The following is a 24,135-nucleotide window of genomic DNA, read 5'->3' on the forward strand; positions in this document are numbered from 1 at the left end:
TACGATTATTCATGGTGATCCATTCTTTTGTGATTTATTCAAATCGAAGTGGTGGGGGGGGAGAGCATTATTGCTCGTCACGTGCCGACTAGATTTGTTTATTTTTATTTTTATAGGGACTAGGGACGGAAGGTTTTTCTTCTTCTTCTTCAAACTTACATAACATACTGTACACAATACAACAACAAAGAAACACATCAAACAAAGACTCCGTCCCTTTCTGTTGTGCATTGCATTCGGGTTGTTTTGTGGACAAGTTTTTGGGGTTCGCTAGGGGGGTAGACCAAAAAAACAATAATAAATAAAACCGAAAGCCTTTCTTTTCTCTCATGAATAATTGAAAATGGCGTTGCGAAAATCCTCCCGCCCAAGTAAAGGAAATTTCGGGGCTTACTTCGAAGGAAATAGAACAACAAAATGAGATCTTTTGAATTTGTCATGGCAAATTAGTTCGGATGGTATTGTATTCTTTAAATTGTTGCTCGAGTTTTCTCGTTCAAGTGCTAGACGGGCCAGCTCTGCTCACTCTGGTCGTCGTTACTGGCCGTCAGCGATAGGCTCCAAACGCTCAAGGCGGCCCGTAACAGGGCCAGAGCTCCGAGCGATGACAGCACGACCATTAGCAGCAAAACACCCATCCATCCCCATTGGTGGGCAACCAAACCGATGATCGGGCCTTCTATAACCGTTCCTACACTTCCAGCTCCGTTAACGAGGCCTTACACAATAAAGGGCAAAAACAAAAAGAGAACAATAACAAGACATGAGGCTCAAGTTTTACTTTCTTTCTGTAATTAAAGTGCCATTAAATATGACAGAACCTGTCAAGGCACCTCCGGCTCCAAGTCCGTTGCGTTCGCCCAGTCTGGCCGGTATGGATCCGCTGAGTAGGGAATCGGGTCCGCAATTTGTGGCTCCAGCTAGTACGAGGCAGGCGATATTGATTGTGGCTCCAAAGTGGGCCGTCACGGCGAACAAGAGTAAAGATAAACTGCTCAAGATAGTCAATAGACAGAGCGTGGGAAGTGAGCGGCCGGAAAAGAGCCTGGACGTCAAGAAACCCACCACCGCGCTCCCCAGTCCGCCGCCCACTTCGAAGGCGGTCGACATCAAACCGGCTTGAACTTTGTTGTAGTTCAAGTAGTCGAGCAAGAACAAGGGTAGCCACATGTACATGCAATAGCGAACGACTTTGAGCGTGAAAACGGCCAACGTTATTTCCGGGATCAACGGAATGGCCCATAATTTCAACCAGCTTCTAATCGTCGTTGGGGATTTCTTACAAGATGTGATCGTTTCACTGCTCGGCTGTAAATGTCCAGCACTCAGCCCCATCTCTTCTGGGCTATAAACGAGGCCGAATGTTAACGCGGCCATCACAATCGAGAAGGCGGATGGTACCAGATAAGACAGTTGCCAACCGTAAACATTTAGAGTACAAACGGCCAGCCCAGTTCCACATATGCCACCGACTGAGCCCGATGTCGAGAAAAGGCCGAAAACAGTGTCTCTCTGCTTCTCGAAATAAGACGCTAATGCTTTGGAACACGCGGGCCAAGTGGGTGCAAGACACGTACCGCAGAGAAAGAGTAGGAAGAGGGAAAAATGAAACGAATTTGTCAGCCCAAAAAAGCTCATAAACACTCCAGCAGAGCAGAGGCAAAAAGCCAAAGTTCTCCTTGGGCCGAGGTAGTCTGCCAGTGGCCCTAGAAAAACCTGCATTGCGGCATAAGGTAAGAGCAAAGCTGTATCCAACATGCCCAATTCGAATTTGGACAGGTGCAAGTCCTCGGCTATGTCTGACTTGATGACACCCAGAGGCTTTTTCAAGAGGTACGTGGAGCCAAAGCCAACCCATAACACAATAAAGACTAGGATTCGATATGTTCTCTTCGAAATGGACTGCAGGGGGTGGACCAACGCCCAGTGACTCTCTGCCAGGATTTCCATATCATCCTGTAATAGGCAGAGCAAGGTGATCATAAGTTCGACGTTTTTTTTTTTTTTATTCGTGCAAAATACGCAACCATTCAGCCTTCTAATAAAGCAAACAGCATGCGAGAGAAATATAACAGCTTACCAAATGTTGACTATGTTCTCACTATGAAGCGGACTAGGGAATACAACTACAACTTTACAAACGGAGGTCTTAATATTACAAACATGTGACAATCTCAAAGTTCTAAACGTTAAATAAACCTTTTTATTAACATCTTTTAAAATGAGGCTCTGACGGAATGACGACGGACGGACTGCATTCAACTAAAGGTCGTCTGCATATCAAAACAAACGCATGCGCAAGTGAGCACGTTAACCAGCAAAACATTTGTGCTGCAGCGTGACGTTCATCTAATTTTAGCAAATAAGACAAACAAACCACCTAGGTAAATATAGAGATTTAAGCTTTGCCACTTGATGATCAGCCAGCAAATTCAGGGATGGCAACAGTTGCAGTGTCTAATCGTCATGTTTTCTTTAGATCGCGAATTCGCATTCGATGCAGAAATGGTCAAAGAAATTTCAGAACGGCTTATTCTTCATTGGAACTATCGTGGATATTATTCCTTGCCAGAAGAGCTCTGCATCTGTGGTAACCATGTATGTGAACTCTATCTCAAATACAACAACATTACTGAACTGGTATAAATAGAAATATATAGTAACATTACAGTTTTTCTTGTGGCTAACCTGTTTCTGCATTTATTGTAGCCAAACTGGATTGAAAACATGACCAACTTGACAAATATCTACCTACAAGCAAATTACTTAACAGAGCTGCCTGAAGCCATTCAATTCCTGACAAGTTTGACAACGCTTGACGTCAGCCAAAACCACTTAACCACAATTCCTTCATCAATTGGAAAGCTTGTGAATTTGAAGACTCTAGTCCTGACACAAAACCAACTTGCTTGCCTACCAAGCTCATTGGGAAGTCTTCCTTGCCTAGTTTCACTACTTGTCAGCAGCAACAAGTTGACAGAGTTGCCAGAATCGCTTCACCAGTGCCAGAATCTAGAGCAGATCCACCTTGATTTCAACCAGTTCACTAGTCTGCCCAACTTTTTAACGCGGCTTTCACGACTAAAACGCTTATCCGTCTGCTCAAACCAGCTGACTCATTTGCCTCACCTACCCTTTGCGTGTATCGAGCGTTTTCATTGCGATAACAATCCATGCATATCCTACCTCCCGTATCCGCTCGCTTGTCAGATGAATCGACCTCCAGCCCAGCCGCTGGCAACACGTAACGTGTTACATATATCAACCCTGTTCGGGTGTTTCAACCCGTCCAACCGGAAGGAAGCCACCGTCCTCGTCAAAGACTCACCGTCAGCAGCGCTCTGTTTTCTGCCAGATATCGACCTAATTTGTACTTATGCGCCTCCTAGCTTGCTTGAGCTCACTTTGCGTTCCAATTTCGTCACGGATCTTTAACGAACCGCTAAACATAAATTTCGATCGGAAGCAGAACCTCCACCGCTTCGAATCCTCGTATCACCACAGCTACGATCAACGAATCGGAGAATTTTGTTTGCCGTCCACCCTGATTCAGCTCTTGCGGGATGGCCCTGTCGCCATCTGTCTTGGGTGCCGAACGTTCATCTTCCGGGGACCGGCTTATCCGGTTTTCCTGTCTAAAATAATCGTTCAATACGAACGTGCTGGCCACGATCTCATGCCAGTGGTCTGCTCTTTACTATTCTGTTCAGCTTCCTGTTTCCGGACAGCTACTGCAGTTGGCGCTATGGCCGGACTCGAAAACCCACTCGATTGGGAATGCATGACACGTCGGACGACAAGTACCAATTAGCTGGTGGTAAGATAGTGTTGTTTCTTTCTTTTTCTTAATATATCTCTCGCAAGCGTTTAGGACTGTAGTTAACTGATGAAATCCCGGGCTATATTATAACAAAGGAAAGCGAACTTCTTTTGGTCCCAATAGACATACGTAATGTGTCAAACGCATTGCTAATAGATTATAGTGGAGATGCAGTTCGTCGTTTACCCTCGTCCCAAAAACGCAACTGTTGTCTTGCCCGTTTCTGTTTTTGTTTTTTTATAGCTCTATTTGTCTCTCCCCTTTTTTTTAAAGCTCTCTTTCATCTGCTTTGTCATTGTTCGCGTGTGAAATGAAGCTCTGTCACACTAAGTTGTATCACTGGAAACAGATAAATTTCTCCAGGTGCGCGCGCCTGCTTCGCACGCGATCGATGGCAAACATTAGACACCCGAAACGTGTCTAATTTAGTTTGACACATAATAAACAATCGTTTGGAGAGGATGGGGTGTTATGTTTAACAAGCAAGTAGAGAGGCAGTTGTCTGGTGTTATCCAAAATTGTAGACGCTTTGCAATCTTTCGCCGCTATTTTTATGGATTCCATAAATCATTTGGAGGACCTCTACGAGCTATTTCATATCAACGATATCGCGTCCAATAAATAAAACAAGCTTGTTCTTCCACGACTTTCATTCTCAGACGACAACTAAGCCAAACACTGCTCCCTGTTACACTAATGGCTCCAATCGAAAAGTTGGAAAAAAAAGAAATGTTTACAAAAATTAAAACTTAAAGAGGTAAAAAGCTCTCACGTTGCCGTACGAGGGTTCTAGGGTTCTTTCTCATATACATTTTCAGAAGAGGAATATCATCTTCTTACATCTACCTTAAATCTGTTTTCATGTTTTGTCTTTCTCCTTCACTCTCGTTTCGTTTTTTTTTTTCTTTAAACATCATGAGCTGGCTATATTTTCATTATTTTCTCGGAACTTTGCGAAGCTTCGATTGAAGGGGTCTTCGTTGGAAAACAACAGTTTATTCGTTATCGTTGTCCTTGTCGGGTATTATTTTTGTAAACAAACAATACTGCACAATATGGCTTAGTAAATTTTATTTGAATGCTGTGAACTGTGTATGTTGCGGATCGATTTTGCTATGTTTTTTTCTTTCCTTCCAACGATATAGTAACATAAAGAGTGATTTAAGTGACTTTTACAGTACGGTTAAAATGAACGTGAAATTTCAGTATACAACACTTCATTTAACCAAGTGTTGTCTTCCCTATAGCTTTAGATGACGTGCCAACCCCTATTAAAAATTGCGTCCAGATTCTAAAAAATATAAACAAAAGGCTAATTTGTTTTTATACTTTGAACGTAAGTCGGTATAAATGTGTCATCTGTTGTAAGTTTTCTTCGCTCACGTCGTACTTGAAAGTCGTATATAGACAGTACGACCAGTAAAATTCTCATTCTTTCAAGGATGGTGATTATGGAAATTGAAACAATGTGCTCAAATCTCACTCACGCGTTAAACTGAAAAAGGTTTCGATTGAAAATAGTGTGATTGATCTGTGTGCACCAGAGATGAAGGGACTTAACCTTCCTTTCTTCTCTGGTGTGCACCGTGTATAGTTTTAGGTCATCACTGACACAGATAGACTATTTTATTTGCTTCCCAAAGATATTTTTATAACGATACTCGTTTTTTTTCTTTATCTACTACTCTTTTTTAAAATTTCCTTTGCGGTTTAATGGATCAAAGGTTAGTACTTAGTAGTTAGTTACTGTCGATTAATTAACTCCTTCAGTCGATCAAAACAGCATACGTTTTTATAAAACGCGGCGCTTGCAAATGTTTAGTCTGCTACGGCTAGACTGACTTTGGCTTGTAGTCCATCGAAGATCGAACTTGTAAACTGAATTTTGGGGAGATCACTTCCCCACAAAAACTGTATCCTGTCCACCAGATCCTGATGACGCCAATGTATCGACCAGTTTCAAGACGGGATATTTCCCCGCGTGTCTTTCAAGCTTTGCAAAATTTGGATGTGGATAGTTTATCCGAATGCACTGAAGAAGAAATTCGAGCCGTTATGCCATGTTTGGCCAGAATGAGTTTGATCGGACCTCTGGACCAGTCCCCTGAATGTGCTCTATCCAGGAGAATGGTTTTCAAAATATTATCAGGACGTGAAACCGTCAATTCTATAGTTGGTTTGCTTTCAATTGATTTCCACGCTCTTGAAGTTGATGTAAAAAAAGAACAAACATTACGGTATGTCATTCACATTTCTAAATATTATGTTTTTGTTATTTCTTTAAAAAAAAATATATATTATTTAATAGACAAAAGCTTGGCAACCAGACAGAAGATTCTGCCTTGATTCAGTCACTGTCACATAGTTATGCTCTCGAGTTTGAGAAGAGTGATCCTACCAGGAGGTTAAGGTTGTTTCTCAGTGAGCTTCTTACACTTATGGCTCAGGTATGGTTACATTATTGTATTTTTCTCACTGTTTTTAACAACTAAATTGTGTTTCATTCAAGAGCAAAGAAATGAAACCAGAAACTACCTTTAAAAGCAGTGAATTGCTAGATCAGGAAATATATTTTGATGAAGTAGCCGATGTTCTGTGTGTTGCACTAGCAGAATTGACAATCCTTCTACCCATAGCAGAAGTTGCAGAGGCCCTCTTAAGAACACTTCATGGGCCATCTTTTATTTGTCGAATAGTGGCCAATATGCCTGACACTTTTAATGAAGGTAACTGTTAATCAGTATGTTGTTTTCTTGTTAAAGTACCAACTTTTTTCTGCAGTTTGTCAAAGTTTAATTAGCAATGGTGAAAGATATGAAGAGGAATCCTTTCTAGGGAGGGCAAGACTAGAAACACTTCGATCCCTTTGTAGGATGTGTCCAAATCAAATGTTAATGATTCGACTGAAATGTGTAAGGTTTGGTCAAAGTTTTCATAAGAGTCTGCAATTTAAAGCATCCTTGCTTATTGTGCAATAAGGTGGAGATGTGCAGAATGCCAGCTCTTGCTGTTTTACTTAGCCTGGACTATGCATCTTGTCAAAAAATGATGAAAATAGAAAAAGACACCCAGTTGGGAGATGTTGTACCGTTTATCTCTGGACTACTATTGGGAGGTGATGCTAATGTTCGCACTTGGTTCTCTCTTTTCATTAGAAATGGACAAAAGGTAAACGTTTTTATTTGTGGGAAGTAATCCCGCAATGTTTAATTCTTTTTTGTTCAACAGCGCCATGATCGCGCTACGGCATTGCAAACATTGCGCGAAGAGCTCCTTAGAAGCCTACAATCGTTAGTTCAAATGGCAGTGGATGAGCCGTTACCTGACCGTTGTGCTGTTGATGCATCCGCCCTTCTACGACTTTATTGTGCTCTAAAAGTAATTGTTTTACCATCTGTCTCGAAAAAGGCCTCTCAATTGAGAATTTATATGTCATTTTCAGGGTATAGCAGGAATGAAGTTGTACGACGAAGAAGGTCTACTTTTATTACAATTAATAACCTGCCGGCCACCGCCAACTGAAGCTGGCCTCCGTTTTGTTGCTCTTGGACTGTGCATGCTGATGGCTTGTCCATCTCTAATCGCGCTCCCTGATCAAGAACAGCGCGGCTTCCAATGGGTAGAACTATGTTTCAATATTAAATAGCAATTCAGTTTGTTTACTCATTCATTGTATTTTAAAGGTCAAGTGGTTGGTAAGAGAAGAGAGCTATTTCGAAAAATCACCAGCATCTTCTTCTGGCAAGTGTATGGAAACAGCCCGCAGTAGTTTTGGTGAAATGTTATTGTTAATGGCAATCCACTTTCATAGCGGCCAGTTGAGCGCCGTTTGCGATCTGGTCTGTTCGACGCTTGGCATGAGGCTGTTACTTCGGCCGGCCTCTACTGCTCGTATGAAGGTAGCCTTCACTCAAGACATATTCCCAGAGCAGGTTTGTGCGAGCTGGACCAACTTTAAAAATCATGCGTTAACTTCAATTCAATTTTGGGTATGGTTTAGGTTGTTACCTCCCATGCTGTCCGTGTACCAGTCACTCCCGGTTTAAACGCGGACGTTGCTGGATTTCTTCCGGTTCATTGCATCTATCAATTATTGAAAAGCCGAGCTTTTAGCAAGTATCGCGTACCAATTAAGACTTGGGTCTATCGACAACTCTGCGAGAGTCGTCCTCCACTACATCCACTACTTCCTAGCCTGGTTGAAGTCTACGTTAGCTCAATCTTGACCTTAGCTCCACCGAAGAACAACCAGAACCAATCGGGACCGACTGGCTCAGTCGATCTTGGCCATGACCCAATCAGTGAAGAAGAAATTCGAATTGTTTTCGCCAACTCTTTTTCAAAAAACGTTTGTCGAGCTAGCACAGATGTCCAGGAATACTCTGTCACGGCCCAGCTCCTGCTTTTGTATTACGCTCTACTCTACGAAGATACGCGATTGACCCAAGTAAAGAACTATATGATAGCCGGTATCAACGTCAAATCTTATTCGCAGTCGTTTTTTGCCAATCTGCCTATTCGATATTTGATTAGTCAAGCAGAAAAAGAACAACATCTTTATGCTGGTAAGTTTAAAGAACTGTATTTCATCGATATGAATGTTTAACAAATTTTTCTGAAAATATGGACAGGACTCTTTTCCCCACTGTTACGACTCCTGGCTACTCATTTTCCCCAGCTCTGCTTGGTTGAAGATTGGATGTATGAAACGAGCGATAATCGCCTTTCTTCGTTATGTAGCCCGCATGGATCCGTTCCGTCTTGTTCATCGCAGACCGTTATTCAAGGTAAGAACTTAAAAGCGATGACTGAAAAATTTTTAAATCGTCATCCTTCTTTTTTTCTTTTTATCCCCAAAGCTTTTACTGACCTAGTTGGCTGCCCAGCTCCGGCTATGCTTTTGATGCAAAAACTCTTGGCGATGCCCTCCAAGTCATTGTGGCAAATTGCGCACACCTTCATCTCCCAGTTTCGATCTATTCTGGGTGAAGCTGTTCCTCGACAAGTTCAAGGTATTTACACAATTATTTAGATTTATTTATCGTCCTTGAAATGAAACAAGTACTGTTTCGTTCATAGAAATGTATCGACAAGTGTGGTTAAAGCTCAATTCGATCCTCCCACGGCAATTATGGGTAATGACGGCCAACGCTGTCCGGCTACAGCTTTCGTTAGAAGATTGTCCTCCTCCTACTCTGACGCAGGATCACTTGACATTCGACCCGCTTCATGTATTGCGATGCGACCCACGCGTCTTTCGGTAATTTCATTTTCGAAATTGTTTCTGTATTTTGCGAAATAGTAACGGTTCGCGTTTGTTTTCATCAGGTGTCCACCGGCCATGCAAATTGTTTTGTACATGCTCAAAGCATGGTTAGGTGCATCGCGGACTCATTTATCGCGCCATTTACTCGATAAACCTCTTTGCGGTCCAGTTGCTGCCCAAGGCCCTGGTAATTTGGCAGGAGTCACGTCTGACAGTGAGCGTGAAGAACTCAAAATGGCCTTGATCGCTGCCCAGGAAAGTTCCGTTGTTCAGATCGTTCTCGAGCTTTGTCTGCAAACCGATGAGGACGAGGTAAGGCATCCCGTATTTCAAATCCTATAGAACCTAAGGATCTGACGGAAGACTCTCCTCAATTGTTAGGCAAGCGACCAAAGGCTTTCGGAGTTGCGCGAGATCCAGAGCATTGTGTGTTCATTCCTCCATCAGCTTTTTATCGCAGACCCGAATTTGGTCAAATTAGTCCACTTCCAGGTACTTTAAGTGGTTATCAAGTTAAAGCAAAATGTGGCTAATACTTTTACCTCGTGTTGAATAGGGTTATCCATCAGCTCTATTGCCGTTGACGACACAGGGTATTCCTTCCATGCACATATGCCTTGATTTTTTACCTGAGTTGCTAGCCCAGCCTATTATTGGAGACTTGGCTAAGCAACTGTTTGCTGTTGATCTCATATCACACCTGTCTTTGCAATATGCGTTGCCCCGGTCTTTTAACGTGGCACGTTTGGCAGTCAACACCCTATCAACGCTTCTCAGTGGTACAAAAAAAAAAATTTAGGCCACTACGTTTTGTGATTGTTACTTTCCATTTAACAATCTGTTTTGTGGCTTTAGTTTTGCCGAGTAATGGGAGGACGGAGATTTACCTGCCTGCTCTTCCTGCTCTAGTGAGGATAGCCACAGCTTTCCCACCATTAGTGGATGATATCGTGAGCTTCTTAGTTCAACTGGGTCGTGTTTGTCTGTCACAGTCTTGTCTGCACGGCTCGTATGATCACCGCATCGTCAGCTCACTTCTCCGTCAACTAGATCAAGAAATGGTCCTCGACGAGGAAGAACATAAGGAGGAGGAAGAAAGTGTTCCGGTGAAAGTCAAAGAAGAAGTCGTCGCGCTTCCACAGGACGATTGTCCTATGGAAGTTGATATCAAGAAGGAACGGGAGGAAGGAGAACTGGAAGAGGGCGAATTGCCAGACGCGAAAATGAATAACGTGCTCAGCAACTCGACTGCGCCCGTCGACCGTATTCAATCGGACAACAAAACAGTGAAATCGTTCGATTTTGCAACCTCCAATGACCTCTCTGTACCTTTCACACCAACACAAATCCGTCCAGCTCTTTAAATTGCTTCCGGAATCGAGCTTAATGGGTGCTGAAGTATCTCGGACTTTTTCACAGCTGTGTAACAAAGCCATTTTACACAAAAAAATCTACTAAGAATAACTCAGCACAATGGATAGAAATGAAGAAAATCTGCTCGTTTTATGGATCCTGTTACTTCGTCGAGTAACAAGCAATCGTGTGTATTGTAAAGTAAATACAATCAAAAAGATTATGAAAAAAAAAAAAACTGGAGGAAATTTCCTTCTTTTTCTCGAGAACATGAAGTGACGTGTGCTCTTTTTCGAAGAAAAAAAAATGAAGTAACAACTCGCAAGAAACGTGGGACAAGAGGGGGGAAATTGTCTTAAAAAACCGCACCGAAATGAACGTTAACTGGCAGATTGTTTTATGGTAGCGGTTGTGCTGATTTACCAAAATTATTACGCGACCCATTTACTAAATACTTAGGAAAAAAAAGATGTTGGGAGAAAAGTATCAAACAGAAGCCTTTCTTCCGCGTTTTTTCAGCCGTCCTTTTTCCACAAGGGAAAGGTGAATGAAAAGAAAGGATAGAATAACTCCAACAGAACGAAACAAAAAAAAAAAACAGGATTTTTGTGAACAATCAACTCAGTCGTCCTTTAAAAATCTACCAGACATACAAAAGGAAAATTGGTTGATGGATTTTTGTAGAAGGATCCAGATGATATCAATACAGCCATGAATTGAGAAAAAAAAAAAAACAAAACCAAAATAAATCAGGAATTGGAGAAAAACACCCATGAATGGAAAATTAAAATTTTCCTATCAAACTTCTTCTATTGGTGAGGGGGTAGGGAATCAAACATCATAGCACGATAGGCTCCAGAAGAGTCAAAATAGAGACTTGTTTACGTGTTAGCATGATCATTTGAGAATTACAACGCATGGGGCCTCTTCTTCTTTCTTTTCTAAAGGTACACAAAACGACGGCGAATTGCGTGGAAGGGTGGCACGGCAGCAGCAAAGAGAATTTCCGCGCCACGAGAAACTTGTTTGTCAAGTCTCTATGTTTTTGTTTAGCTAATCAGGAGAATTATTTCGCGCTTTTTTTTTTTAAGATTTTCATTTTTTTATAATTTCAATTCGTTTTATTAATGTTTTTTGTTGTTGTTTTCTTGTCTTTATAGGTGGGTGCGAATTATCTTTCATTCCGTTTCCTCCTTATGACGTCTTTTTTTTTCTTTTTTTTCTTATGAAGAGTTTTGATCATCGGGTCGGGACTTCAAAACTTCCTCTCGTGGACGTGCTCCGCCGAAGATGCTCGCTGTCTGGCTTGTAGGTGCAAGTGCGGCCGGAGGGGCCCCAACTGAGCGCGGAAGCAAATTCAATCTGGGACGAGCTGCCGCTTCCTCTGCGGAAAGTAAGAAAAGTTTATCGTAAAATGAAAAACGAAACAACTAGTCGTACACAACTAACCAGCATTGGGCTCACGGAATTCTTCTGTCGGAGCTTTGCGATCCGAATCTCTCCTAGGCCGGCTTCCGAAATTGGAATAGCCACGATCTCCTCCGCCACGATCTCCACCTCCACGTCTATCACCATAGCTGCCATCTCCATCGCCGCGACCTCCACCACCACCACGACGGTCACCATAACCACCAGCATCGCTTCTACGATCATTGTAGCCGCCGCCGCCACCACCACCACCATATGATCCTCGATCACTACCTCTGTCAGAGTCTCCATAACGACCACCTCGGTCGCCTCCACGATCGCCACCTCCGTAAGAGGTTCCTCTACGATCGTTGTAGCCTCCACCTCGATCTCCATAACCGCCACGATCGGAGCGCCCTCGACCGCCGTCACTGAATCCACCACCTGCAAAACAAAATGTAATATTTGTTTGTTTTTTTAACAGGGGGTTATTAAATATTGCTAAAACCTTACCTTCATATCCACCACGACCACCACGCTGACCCCCTCTGCCTCCACCGCGGCCCCAGTCACTGCTGCCGCCACCACCACCTCGGTCGCCACCTCCTCTGTTGTTAGTTTTGCGACCCTCAGCGATGTCGACACGAAGGGTTTTTCCTTCACACAGTACACCATCCAAGTCTAATGCATGAATCAAATCTTTTTGGGATTCAAATTCCACGTAACAGAAACCTTTGAAATGATCTGTCTCTCTATCACGAACCATCCTCACATTCTTTACCTGAAAAAAAGATGAATTTAACTGTAACATGTTTTATAAGAATTCCAATTTCTTTGAACTTACTGTAAGATTTTCGAACATATTTTCCAAATCTCCCTGTACAGCTCCATCAGGTAAGTTTCCTACGTAAGCTGTGTAAGGAGGCTCCTCAGGGAGGGGCTTGCCCGAGTTACCACTGCGGTAACTTTGTCCTCCACTCCTGCTTCCTCTGTTTCCTTGATCACGGTAACCTGAAGACCTAAAGTAAAATAGAATCGTGAGAAACTAGGATATCTATACACGCTGACAAGTGAGCCAACTCCGCCATTCACACACAATCTGCCATGCCTATAGGTTTTGGGGGGAGGGAAATGCCGGTAAAGGTAACAAATAATCCAGTCAGAGAATAGTGATAAAACGTTATAAAGCGATGCACTAGATCCATTCGAACAATACTGTGGTAAGTGGAAAAAGTACGCAGCTTGGTTTAACAGGTATTCGAATTTGTAATCACCTTCCAGAGAAATCATCTTCAAAACGACCAGCCATGTTGAAGGCTTCAAGCTTGAATCTCCCTTGTACTGCACCAAGAGCGCAAAATTATGCGGAATACTTTGCTGAGGTGGGGGAAGGGGAGAGGAAAAAAAATAATCTTTCTTTAAAACTATATGAATGCAAAATTTAATTCAAATATATATTAAAGAATAAAAAATTTTGAATTAAAAAAATCTAAATTCAAACACAGAGGAAATAAAAGTGTTTGAAACTTTGAGCAGAATAAATCTGACTTTTTGCTAAATGCTGATTATTACGGCCTGAAAAGCAGACGAGGAAAGCACACACGAGGTTTGGACCAATTCGCCGCGTGCTCGAAATCAAACCTCTTGAAAATGAAGAAAAAGACGGTGAAGACTGTTGTTCCAGTAGAAATTGACACATCATTAAATGGAACTGACAATAAAGAGGTATGTGTTGCTTTATTCTGCGAGAACGAAAAAAGCTAAACCATTTTATGTATATTAATATTTATGTAGCAAAAGGCGCGAACGCTCGATGGCAAGTCGGAGAACGATACAGCTGCGTCTGATAATGTGCCGAATGCTGTTTTGACAACCTCAAAGCCTGTTATTAATACCAAATCATCAAAAGGATTGAGCCAGCAGTTTTTGGATCTGTTTTGGAAATTAGCTGACAAGGAAGCAAGCATAAGACTAACTGCTTCGTTGGAAATTATCAAGCATATTGAAAGTGCTCTTTCCTCTGTATGTTCTAGTAATTACTGTCTCTTTGTTGAAACACTATTAATTAATATTTTATTGTTTTCTTGCAGGCATCACAGCTGAATTACACCATTGGCAGATTGGTTCAAGGACTTGCTTCAAACAGAGAGTGTGCCAGACATGGGTACTACATCACACTAGTTGGTATTCTTAAAGCACTAGATGCAACACAGCTAACTAATCAAATAATCCATGAAGCCATCAAAAATCGACTTGGGGCTGAAGGCAATAAAAAAGTAAAAATATTAATTTTGTCTATACCATGTTAAACAATATTAAGGCTTTCATTCCTTTTCAAGGAAAGAATTGATCAACATGTGGGTCAGGTTCTAGCCTATGGTGCGTTGTTGAAATCTGGGCGACTAAATGATAAGGAAGAGATGCTTCTAGTAATCAATCAGTTGATTATTGGTTCCAAGATTAAAAACTACATTCAACCAGTTGCTTATGGATTTCTTGAAGAGCTCTGTCAAAAAGTAAAGAAGTTTTTTTAAGATTGCAACGAACGCGAAATTTTATTGACCTCTACCACGACCAGGTGGATGCTGAAACCTTTAAAGGAACTGTTTGGCCTCTTCTGAAACCAGAACTTTCTCTGCCATGGGGAGATCAAACATTTGACACTTTGAACTTGCTGTTGGTCGCGCAGAGCAAGTTCCCGAAAATAGTTGATAAACGCTTTTGGAAGGAGACTTTTGGCTCCTCTAACATCAGTAAACCTGAGTGTTTTAGTGAACTGACTACATTGATTTTGGTAAGCAACTTATAGCTTACCTGGGGTTTTCCCGACTCCTACTTTAACACATTTGTTTTTTTGTAGACTAACTCTTCCTCGGGGGACCATCCTCTCTTCGCCAAAATCGCCAAAATTTTGTTCGATTCTGGAAAACTTCTTGATTTTTGGTCAGATCATTTTGATCCTGCTCTTGAGTTTCCCACCAATTTAAAATCAGTCGCCGCCCTGACGATGTTTAATAGCCTGCTGAAAATCGTGGATGACGATATGGTAAGTACTTCAAGCATTCCAGTTTTTAAATGTCCATGCTTAAAATATTTTTCAAAATAGGTTGGCAAGCTGCTTTTGAAAAGCATCGTTTCGATTTTGGTAACAATTCTACAAGCAAAAGAGGATTCTAATTTTGAATTAGCGGATAAAACTCTAGAATCAATCAAAACGGTGTTGGCCAAAGAAGATATTTCTCCTGATTCGCAAATATCAATTATTGAGCAATTGTTCAACTTGTCTGGTCACGTTGCATTTGACAAAAACACTAGTACGGATATCTTCGATAAACGAAGTTTTATTTTTCAATGATTTTTTTTACATTTCTTTTTCTTTTGTAGATACTCGATTTATAGCAAACGTGAGTTTTTCTCTAAAGAAGGAAACAATTGTGAAAATTGTCGAAATGTATCGCCAGTTTGTCAATGACAGTAGTCGAACGCAAGACAAAATCACACTCATCCAACATTTAACCAAGTATGGAGTGATAATTTTTAAAAAAATTCATTCGTTGTCTGGATTTAAAGTGTTAATCTTTCAATCAGGTTGATAAGTCACCCTGCTATGCAACGCGACGTAGAGTGGAAAGCTTCACAGTTAGTGTTTCTAGCTCAGTGGGCCTATTTTACCCCATCTGCCTCTAAAGTCTTCTCTTCCGCGGCCAAAGAAACTTTTCACCGTGCGCTTGATCACCCATGTAAGAAATTGGAAGATTTGTCAACTTTCTTGTCCAAATCATTCGACCAAGTTAACAAACTTGTCGACGTCGACGGTGAAATCACTGATGAGGTACGTTTTCATTTCAGACTTGTAAATCTCGCATTAAAATTATTTTTCTCGACGCCATTCAAAATAGGTGAAAGCATATTGGAAAAATTTAAAAAAAGTTGTTGAAAAGATTCAAAAGAAGAATCGGACGACTAAAGAAACTGACAGCTGGACTGGTCAGGTCTTTTTGGTCTTGTACATCAACATGGGTTTTGAATTGCTCCGCCAGCCGGCTTTGCCTTCTGAAATCATTGCCGAGTTGGATACCTGTTATAGTAAAGCCACCGAGAACAGCAATAGAAAAACGAAGGCAGCTAAAGCGAAGCAGTTGGAGACGCCCGAAGATCCTCATTGGTTGGAAGTCGTCACCGATATTCTCCTTTCATTGCTTTCACGGAATCAGCATTTGCTCCGCAGCATCGTCGTGTCCGTTTGGTCGCTACTGGCCGAACACGTGACCCCCAACGCTTTGCAGCAAGTCTTGGATGTAGGAACAAAAATTCTCTTTCTCGATGCAGAGTTCCTATAATATCTTTTTCCGCCTTGCGTTGACAGGTTATCGATCCATCGAAGAAGGATACCCCGTTAGTCGACGCCGACGAGGAGGATGAGGATTTAGAAGACAGCGACCTGAGCGATGAAGAAGAAAGTCCGAATGGAGAAAAAGAAGCGAACGAAGAATCGGAAATTGAGGAGGAAGATGACGGCGACGACGAATGTAGTGACGGAATGGACGAAGAAGAAACGATTACAGACAAACTTCGAATGAAGATTCACGAGGCTCTAGGTGACAGCGCCGCTCTGACAGACACGGAATCGGTTGATATCGACGATCTCTCAGACGGCCAAATGGAGAGTTTGGATAAAGCGCTCGGCTCGGCGTTCCAGGAATTCCGTAAAGCTCGTCCTGTTCGCAAGAATGTGAACAAATTACCCAAAGAAGGAACTGCCTTGATGCACTTTCGCCTCCGCTGTCTCGATCTTATTGAGGTGCTGACAGACAAGGAATTGAGCATCAGTTTATCAGCTGCCGCCATGATGCCGCTCCTCTCATTACTAGAGGTCACGGTCAAGGAACCGTTACAAAAGCCCTTGATGGACCGTACGAGATCCGTCCTCCGTAAATTGACCAATATTCGACGATTCAGCGATTCCAAAGACGTCGTCATGGAAGACTTGGTCAAATTGTTGCAGATTCTTTTCTCTAAACCCTATGCCAGTAAGAAACGATTTGATATTCACTCCTCAAATGAATTCATTGAATTTTTCAATTCGTTTTGCAGAGAAAACGCTGATGCCTTACATCAGTGAAGATTTGGTTCAATGTTGCTCGTTTATTCTCAGGTGTACGTTGCACCTGAGTCGAGTCAACGATTCGACCAGCGGCCAGAAGAAGCAAAAAGAACCTCACGTCGAGGTTGACGGAGTATATCAACTGTATCGCTCGAATTTATCGAAATTTTTCTTGAAACGCGACTCTCACGTCCCGTTTGGTGTCTTTTCGCGAGCTCTTGTCTTTCCTTGGCCGGATGCTGGATTCCTGCTCGAGTCATTGATTGAATACGCTTTCGGTCCGACGATCCTGAAGAATCGCAAGTTGCTGGCCGTCCAGCTGTTGACGGCGCTCTTCCGGAACTCGACTGCCGTATCAGCCATAGGCGAGCCACTACTGACAAAGCGGTTACACAGTCTGTTGCAATGCTCTCAGCGGGTAATTACACTTACAGTAGACTCAGTGAAAGGAGAGGAAAGCGATTTTCTTCTCTTTTTTCTCTTTCGTTTGCACCGTCTTGCAGCTGTCTGCTTTCGCGTTCTTTTCCGTTTTGTATGGAGAGGGTGTAGTGTGTGTTTGCCGATCGATCGGTATCTCGTGTGGAGGAGGGGGATCTTTAACGATCGATCGATTTGTGGAGGGGTCTGAGTTCCTTCGAATCTTTTTTTTATATGTTAAAAAAAGTACAGCGACAGGATTTTAACATGTTGAATTTGCTTTTGTTCTTTCTCTCTTCCTCCCCCTTTTTTTTTCCCGAAGGTCGTCGAAGAAGCTGGTAGCGATTCCAAACCCAAGTACTTGAACGAGCTTTTTATTCTGCTGCGTGTTGTGCTGCTTTGTCCCGAAGTTGCCAAGCTGAGGGGAGGCTCGCCTACTTCTGGTGGTGTTGGTACAGACGACGGCGAACCTTGGAAGCCTTTCAAAGACGCGCTGACGGTCTTTACAGCTAAAGGATTGGGCAAACAAAAGGACTTGAAAAAGAATCACTCTATGCTGGCCAGACTGATGGGTCTGGCTCTTGACGAAATCGAACCGGCACAGGCCTGCGGCGGCGGTGGCTCAAAACGATTGACATCTTCTTCTTCGTCGCCGGAAGCTGATGGAGCCAAATCGACAAAGACGACTACAAATGGATCGAAAGCGGGAGAGATGGCGACAAAAAAAAAGCTGAAATCCAATCGTCCTGGAGACAAAGAAAAGAAAGAGGCTAAGAAGCGGCGGATGACAGCGTCGGGGGAGGGTTTCGGCGGTGTAACTTTTGCTCAAGTTGATATGGACATTGACGTGGCACCCGAAGCGGAACCATCTTCGTCGGTGGTTGCGAAGGAAAAGGTTGGCGAGCGGAAGAAACGGCGTAAGGATTCTGAGACGATGAAAGCAGGAAGTCACGATACAAACGGCAATCAAGTGGAGCAGGAGGTTGGCGAAGAAGAAAAGGGAGCGAAATCGAAGAAGGAAAAGAAGAAAAAATTGAAGAAAAAGGATAAAAATAGTGTGGAAGAAGTTTCGGAAGATGTGCCTACAGCTGCCGGTAATTTAGCCCCTTTTTTTTTATTATTCAAAAAAACCTGTTTGACTTTCAAATCATTTACTTTTTTTTTTCCTTTTTGTCGCCCCTCTTTTACTACTTCAACTTGATTAACATCGATTGCAGAAGACGCGTCGGCAGGGTCTACAACACCCAAAAAACTGAAAAAGAGGCAGACGACAGTCGAGTCGACAACGGATGATCGACGAGACGAAACCACAGACGGAACACCCAGTCCAGCCAAAAAGAAGAAAAAGAGGAAGTCTACAATCGATTGATTGGATTTCTTCTTCAAATATTTTTCCCTTTTTTTTTTTTTTTTTGCTTGATGTTCCCTCCCTTCAACTCCCAACAAAAACATTCTCTTTCTTTCTTTTTTTTTTTTTTTTGCCTTGTATTCTTCTTGACGGTTGTGTGTAATGGATCGCGACGGACGATGAGAGAAGAAAAAAAAAGGAATTCTAGGAAAGACAGGTCTTTTTGCTCATAGTTACATTTTCAATTTCTTTTTGTTTTTTATTCACAGCGAACAAGCGAAAATCATTTTAGAATTAAATTTGTTGAAAAGAAAAAAAAAGGGGGGGATTTCATCAACAGACTGGGCATTGTAATCTTCTGGCAATTGTTCGACGTCGTTCGGGTGAAGACGCTCTCGGCGGAGGTGGCAACGGCATAACAACGGGAGGCGCTCCAGGAACGTTGATGAACCCACCCAGATGAGCCAATTGACCAAGATGTACGAGTTGAGCGATCGAGTGCGGCAATTGGTGACGCGATGGATCACCCCCCGATTGATGCCGATGACCATCCGCGGAGCAGCTCTCTATCGCGTTGACCACCTGCTGGAACAGATGCACCACCTATACTCGCCAAATAAAACCAAGCTAAGTTCATTTGTTGTTTTGAGACACTTGTTTTGATGTTAGGGTAATTAGGTGCGCGTTTTAGTAGGACAACTTTTGCGAGCGGGATAAACAAGTTTGTTATCGTGCCAAGGGATACCTACCATGAAGGCGGGAGTTCAACAGATGTTTTTTTTTTCTTGCTGCGCTATATTAACAAGAAAAAAGGATGGATAGTGGGTGAGTGAGTCTTTTTTATATCTACATTCTCCTAGAGTTGTATCGATCGTGCGCGCTAATTAGTGGGATCCATGGAAGCAAAAATGGCTACCTACGTTGGAGCTGCTTTTAATGTCCCCTTGCAAACGATCTTCTTTTCTAATTTGCTTTAAACCCAAAAAAAACAAAAATTAAGTCTGGTCGAACCAGATAACAAACGAACATGTCCGTCATGCTCGTTATCTTTAAACGCAAATTCGATTTATCAAGGGAGTAAGGAAAAAGACGACCGGAACAAATTAAAGATTAATAAGCCGTGCGTATCAACTCTGTTACTAATTATTGAGTAAATTCCCGTCTGCGCAGTAGTTTCTAGGGAAAAGCTTTGTGCGGAAAAGACTCGACCTACGCATAAAGTCTTCTTTTTTTTTTTCTTATTTATTTATTTGGTGGCTGATGAGCCGTGTGCGCGCACTACGCTGCCATTCGTATCAATTAATTCATAACCTATCGGAACTGCCTAAATTGGAAGGGCAGCTTTTGTTACGTTTTTTTCTTTTAATGTTGGCACGGCTGGGAGGTTGGTGTGTTTGATTGGATCAATAAGAAACTTGCGGGGAGAAGAATTAAAAGGGAAAAAAATGGCAGCTAGTTAGTGGGGAAAAAGAAACTGACCTGCCAATTGAATTTGGCGCTGCATTCGACGTAGAGACAGCGCCATTGTTTTCGCACTATGCAACTCCATTCGCTGGATGTTGCGTTCGCTCCGTTGTGGCCATTTTTGCCGCCGTTATTGCCACCTCCGCCGGAGTGACTCATTCCGTTGTTGTTGTTGTGAGCGGGCGTCTGCTGGTGAGTCACATGTGCTCCTCGTCGACGGCTTTTCATTAAAGGTCCACGGTTAGACCATGTCGATGTGGCGCTAGCTGACGGACCTCTGGCCATGTGAACGAGATCCTGTTTGTTTGCCGCCACGACCATTGGTTTCTTGTAAACATCTTTGCCACCGTGACTGAGAATCTGATCGCGCATCTGACGGATGTACTGGAACGTGGGCGCCGGTCTGGAAGAGTCGAATACGAGCACGTAGGCGGATGCTTGTCTTAATCGACAAAATGATTGCGGAGGTTTGTGAACTGTTTTGCTGTTTTGTTTCGCGCCGGACGAGGAGCAATGGAGGTTCCACTCTTGAAGCGAATCTTCCGGAAATGTGTCGATGGCCGGGAAATCGGAAATGTGAATTTCAACGATGCGATTATTGGATAAAACCAAACTGGTGGCGTAACGTTGCGGGTGCACAGTCGGTCCGACAACATTGCTGAATTGATTGCTCACAAATTGCTATTTAAAGAGAAACATTTTTTTAAATTTTTTTTTGCGAGATAGTAAATGGCTTGTTTTTGTTTTGGCGTGCAAGCAACTTAACACACACAAAGTACGCGCGCAAGATTTAAAAAAAATAAATAAAAAAAGAGATGAATGTGTAAGAGATAAATCGGTTGACAGTTTGGTAAATGGAAAATGTCGCTGGGGTCGGATGTCGTCAAGCGAAACCCCGCAAAAGAGAAATGAGGATGTAGAAATCCTTTTATCCATTTTTCTCTTTTCTTTAGAAAAATCTTTTATTTTTCAGAAACTGTGTGTTGGACATCAATCACGTCCTTCTTCGTTGCGTCAATCAATCGATTGGAGTACAGCCAATCAAACGCTCGAAATAGGCTCCCTATACACAAATCTTTTGTGCGCAAAAATCCCAAAAGCTTGTGTCAATCACTTGTGCGCGTTTTATTGGCAAAGTCATTTCTCTTTTTTTTTTTTTTCCTATCCAAATCGTATTCGCATTGGGCTATTTTGCGTTTAAATCGGCGAAACCAATCTTCAATCTGATGCGGTTTTCTTGTAGTTTAATTTTGTTATTGCCGGGGCGATAAGAAGCGAAATAAAGCCATTCATCATGGGATGCTGTAGGCGTCTTGCAACTTGTGTATATAGTCTAACGATAAAGTTGGCAATGAATATAGAGAAATGACTTTACCGAGATAGAGTTCGTGGCGTTGGTCCCATTTTCGTTACTAACCCCCCTCCTAAATTTTTTATTTAAATCGTCTTGAATTCACCGACAAATTCGTCTTCATTTTGCGGGAAATTGTTATACCGATTTAAAACGCACGCCGATTTAACTGGTATTATCTATACAATTGTGTTCATCTTTTTCTGACGAGGAATTGTCCGCCTCGATTTGAAGCTGATGAAAAGGATGAAGCTTTTGTGATGACGGTCTTTTCATCTCTGCAGTGACACGATTCACGCACACAAAAGTGGGATGCGGCCAAAAATCAAATAGGTATAGAAATGAGAAAGAAAAAAGAAGAAGAAAAAAAAAAAGGCGATTGGGACTTACGCGGATGATTGAAGTCTTACCGACGCTTTTGGCACCGATAAAGGCGATGGTCATTCTTTTAGTATTATTTGTACCGCCACCATTTTCGCCACTCAAATCGCACCCTCCGGCCATTGACGAGGCAGATTTCTTGATTTCTTTTTTCTTGCAATGCTTCAAGGGGAAAGTAAGAAATTCGTAAAAAAAAAAAAGTCGAACCAAATAGGAGAAAATGTATTTTTGATAAGGGCAATATTTTCTTTGAGACTCGGCTTCGTAGATCGCTATCATGATCCAATTTCCACCCAGAGCTTCTTCCGCTTTTTACTTCCGTTCGCTATGGACTGGCTTGCTATATAGCGTATTTCAAATGGATTCTGTTTATATCCTAGTGGGAGGCATCTTTGAGCTTCTTGAGATCTCCGTGTTTACACACTTGTTTCTTTTTCTTTCTTTTTTACTCTTCGAACTCTGTTTATTTTGGAAACAAGAATGGCAGAGAGCGATAGAAAAAGAAACAATTGATGAAAACGATTTTCGGCGGAGGTAAAATTATCTTTTGCAGGATTTGATCAACTTTGTTTGTTTTTCAGAAGAAAAGGGAAAACTATTTCACCTATCTATCATCTTTGCCACATGATCCTGTTATGACTTTATGCTGTCAAATCCCATCGTTCGCATTTCACTCCATGTGTATAGTTCATAAAGGCATTTAGGATTTATGTGGTAATGTAGCCTATTATTTTGCTATCGATCCGCAAGAGGCTGGAAAGTGCAATTCCATGTTCTTCTACATCAATGTGACGATATTAGATACGTGTTTATGTATACATTTTCGCCTCCAAATTCTTTAGTATTCAACACACAAGATCTGTGACATTAATTCCTTTTTTTTTAAATGTTCCTTTCCACTGCTTTTTGAGGCTATTCGCGTAACGTAGAGCTGGGCAAACTATCCGTGCAAAGGTGACCAGTCATCTACGCATTTTGTAATTTAAAAAATGGGGTCCTCATCAACTATTTCATGATCTAATGAGATCCCCTAGACGACGTCTATTTGTCCTCCATCTGCTACTTTCCCAAAGCTCTAAATTACATTTACGTTCATCTATAACACAATCGTTTACGTAACATCTTATGTAATTAATAGCCATACCTGATGCGCTTGATCTGAACGAGTAAAAGTTCTTTTTATAAAAAAAATCCTTGGAAACAAGTCACTGTTACAACAACTAAATTTATTTTCCTAAGTGAAAGAAAACAGTTGTGAGCTGTGACTCGGTACGAGGCTGAGCCGGAACTGAGCCAATGTAGTTGCTCGTAGAGGCCCTTTATAGATATCTTTTAAAGCAAGAAAAAGGAAAGGGGAAAGAACTATACACACCTACACCTAACATGACGAAAGCAAGGAGGAGCCTCTTTCCGTCCCTATCGAATATGTATAGATTTCCTTTTCATCTTTTCAGGCCATTTTCTACAGCCTCTGTGAACTTTTCTGGACATGGGGGAAAGACGAGAGATGTGAACAAACAAACAACAAGTTGATATGTTTGAGAGCCTCCCATGACGCCCCCATAAAACCTCGATCCAAAATCTAATGAGATAAAAGACATTTGAAAAATGTCATCTGAATTTCTTTTTTTTTGTTGTGTGTGTCTGATGTAATCCTCTATCGTATTTGACAGTTTGCCAATAGATGGTCTTGTGTAATGATATGCTACCATCAGAAAGTTGGAGGAATGATAAATGTAAAAGAGGGGAAAAAAAAGGCCCCCTGTTTTTTTTCGGGAGCGCACGCGGGCGAAAGACGTGATAGGATTATATATTGACGAGCCAGAGACGTCGGAACTTGTTGTCATGGAAGGCCCCTTTTATAAAAAATCTTCCAACGTTGACGAGATGATACGGGGGGAAAAAGGGAAGAAAAATCGATTAGCTTGATTTTTTCCTGTTTCTTTTTTGGAAAAAAAAGGTCCATCACGCGATCGACCAATCAAATATAAAACTAGTTAAATAAATTCACTTATATAGCAGCAAGCAGCAGGACAGAATTAGATGACACAATTGCCGTAAAAGAATATAGGTCTATCGATAGTAAAATATTTGGCTATTAAGCGTATTATAACGGCTGCCATATAGCGCCAAATCCGATTGACCTATTTATCATTTCGTTTGTTTTTTGTTCGTCAGCCAAAAAGAAAGAATCTATAAATAATGTGGTCTGTGGCATGTCCAT

General features: G+C 41.9%; 6 protein-coding genes across 7 annotated transcripts; 3 read left to right on the top strand and 3 right to left on the bottom strand.

The window, feature by feature from the left end:
- Positions 1-18: 18 nt before the first annotated feature.
- Positions 19-1,950, bottom strand: LOC116919297 (putative glycerol-3-phosphate transporter 5). Its single transcript, XM_032925280.2, has 2 exons — positions 822-1,950; positions 19-718 (listed from the first exon to the last, which is right to left on the bottom strand). The coding sequence occupies exons 1-2, from the start codon at positions 1,948-1,950 to the stop codon at positions 504-506; spliced, it is 1,344 nt and encodes a 447-aa protein (XP_032781171.2). The 3' UTR covers positions 19-503.
- Positions 1,951-2,241: 291 nt separating this feature from the next.
- LOC116919468 lies at positions 2,242-4,990 on the top strand. The gene is given in 4 exon segments (XM_032925469.2): positions 2,242-2,384; positions 2,480-2,640; positions 2,710-3,414; positions 3,416-4,990. Coding segments are annotated over 3 exon segments (1,236 nt in total). The 5' UTR covers positions 2,242-2,384; positions 2,480-2,505; the 3' UTR covers positions 3,812-4,990.
- Positions 4,991-5,133: 143 nt separating this feature from the next.
- Positions 5,134-11,022, top strand: LOC116918388 (integrator complex subunit 2). Its single transcript, XM_032924092.2, is given in 17 exon segments — positions 5,134-6,057; positions 6,129-6,267; positions 6,330-6,546; positions 6,602-6,732; positions 6,800-6,988; positions 7,049-7,198; positions 7,263-7,439; positions 7,504-7,752; positions 7,821-8,385; positions 8,452-8,607; positions 8,680-8,832; positions 8,900-9,080; positions 9,149-9,398; positions 9,468-9,578; positions 9,643-9,865; positions 9,942-10,438; positions 10,440-11,022. Coding segments are annotated over 17 exon segments (3,795 nt in total). The 5' UTR covers positions 5,134-5,755; the 3' UTR covers positions 10,545-11,022.
- A 524-nt stretch (positions 11,023-11,546) lies between these two features.
- Positions 11,547-13,273, bottom strand: LOC116919908 (eukaryotic translation initiation factor 4H). Its single transcript, XM_032925962.2, has 5 exons — positions 13,121-13,273; positions 12,691-12,865; positions 12,360-12,627; positions 11,889-12,290; positions 11,547-11,823 (listed from the first exon to the last, which is right to left on the bottom strand). The coding sequence occupies exons 1-5, from the start codon at positions 13,153-13,155 to the stop codon at positions 11,663-11,665; spliced, it is 1,041 nt and encodes a 346-aa protein (XP_032781853.2). The 5' UTR covers positions 13,156-13,273; the 3' UTR covers positions 11,547-11,662.
- On the top strand, positions 13,154-18,927 carry LOC116918381 (myb-binding protein 1A-like protein). The gene is made up of 15 exons (XM_045179654.1): positions 13,154-13,228; positions 13,383-13,571; positions 13,641-13,868; positions 13,937-14,122; positions 14,186-14,362; positions 14,425-14,640; positions 14,707-14,892; positions 14,953-15,160; positions 15,231-15,366; positions 15,435-15,678; positions 15,746-16,144; positions 16,213-16,876; positions 16,941-17,368; positions 17,690-18,461; positions 18,585-18,927. Exons 1-15 carry the CDS (start codon positions 13,154-13,156, stop codon positions 18,734-18,736), a joined length of 4,260 nt encoding a protein of 1,419 aa, XP_045035589.1. The 3' UTR covers positions 18,737-18,927.
- On the bottom strand, positions 18,849-23,195 carry LOC116919510. Of its 2 annotated transcripts, XM_045177512.1 has the most exons (4): positions 23,056-23,195; positions 21,921-22,073; positions 20,195-20,860; positions 18,849-19,318 (listed from the first exon to the last, which is right to left on the bottom strand). In XM_045177512.1, the coding sequence occupies exons 2-4, from the start codon at positions 22,032-22,034 to the stop codon at positions 19,049-19,051; spliced, it is 1,050 nt and encodes a 349-aa protein (XP_045033447.1). In that variant the 5' UTR covers positions 22,035-22,073; positions 23,056-23,195; the 3' UTR covers positions 18,849-19,048. The 2 variants fall into 2 exon arrangements, with proteins under 2 accessions (XP_045033447.1, XP_032781420.2); XM_032925529.2 differs by lacking the exon at positions 23,056-23,195 and having other exon boundaries at positions 21,921-23,016.
- Between the last annotated feature and the right edge of the window lie 940 nt (positions 23,196-24,135).

This window comes from Daphnia magna, linkage group LG1 (assembly GCF_020631705.1).
Source record: "Daphnia magna isolate NIES linkage group LG1, ASM2063170v1.1, whole genome shotgun sequence".
Taxonomy (NCBI): domain Eukaryota; kingdom Metazoa; phylum Arthropoda; class Branchiopoda; order Diplostraca; family Daphniidae; genus Daphnia; species Daphnia magna.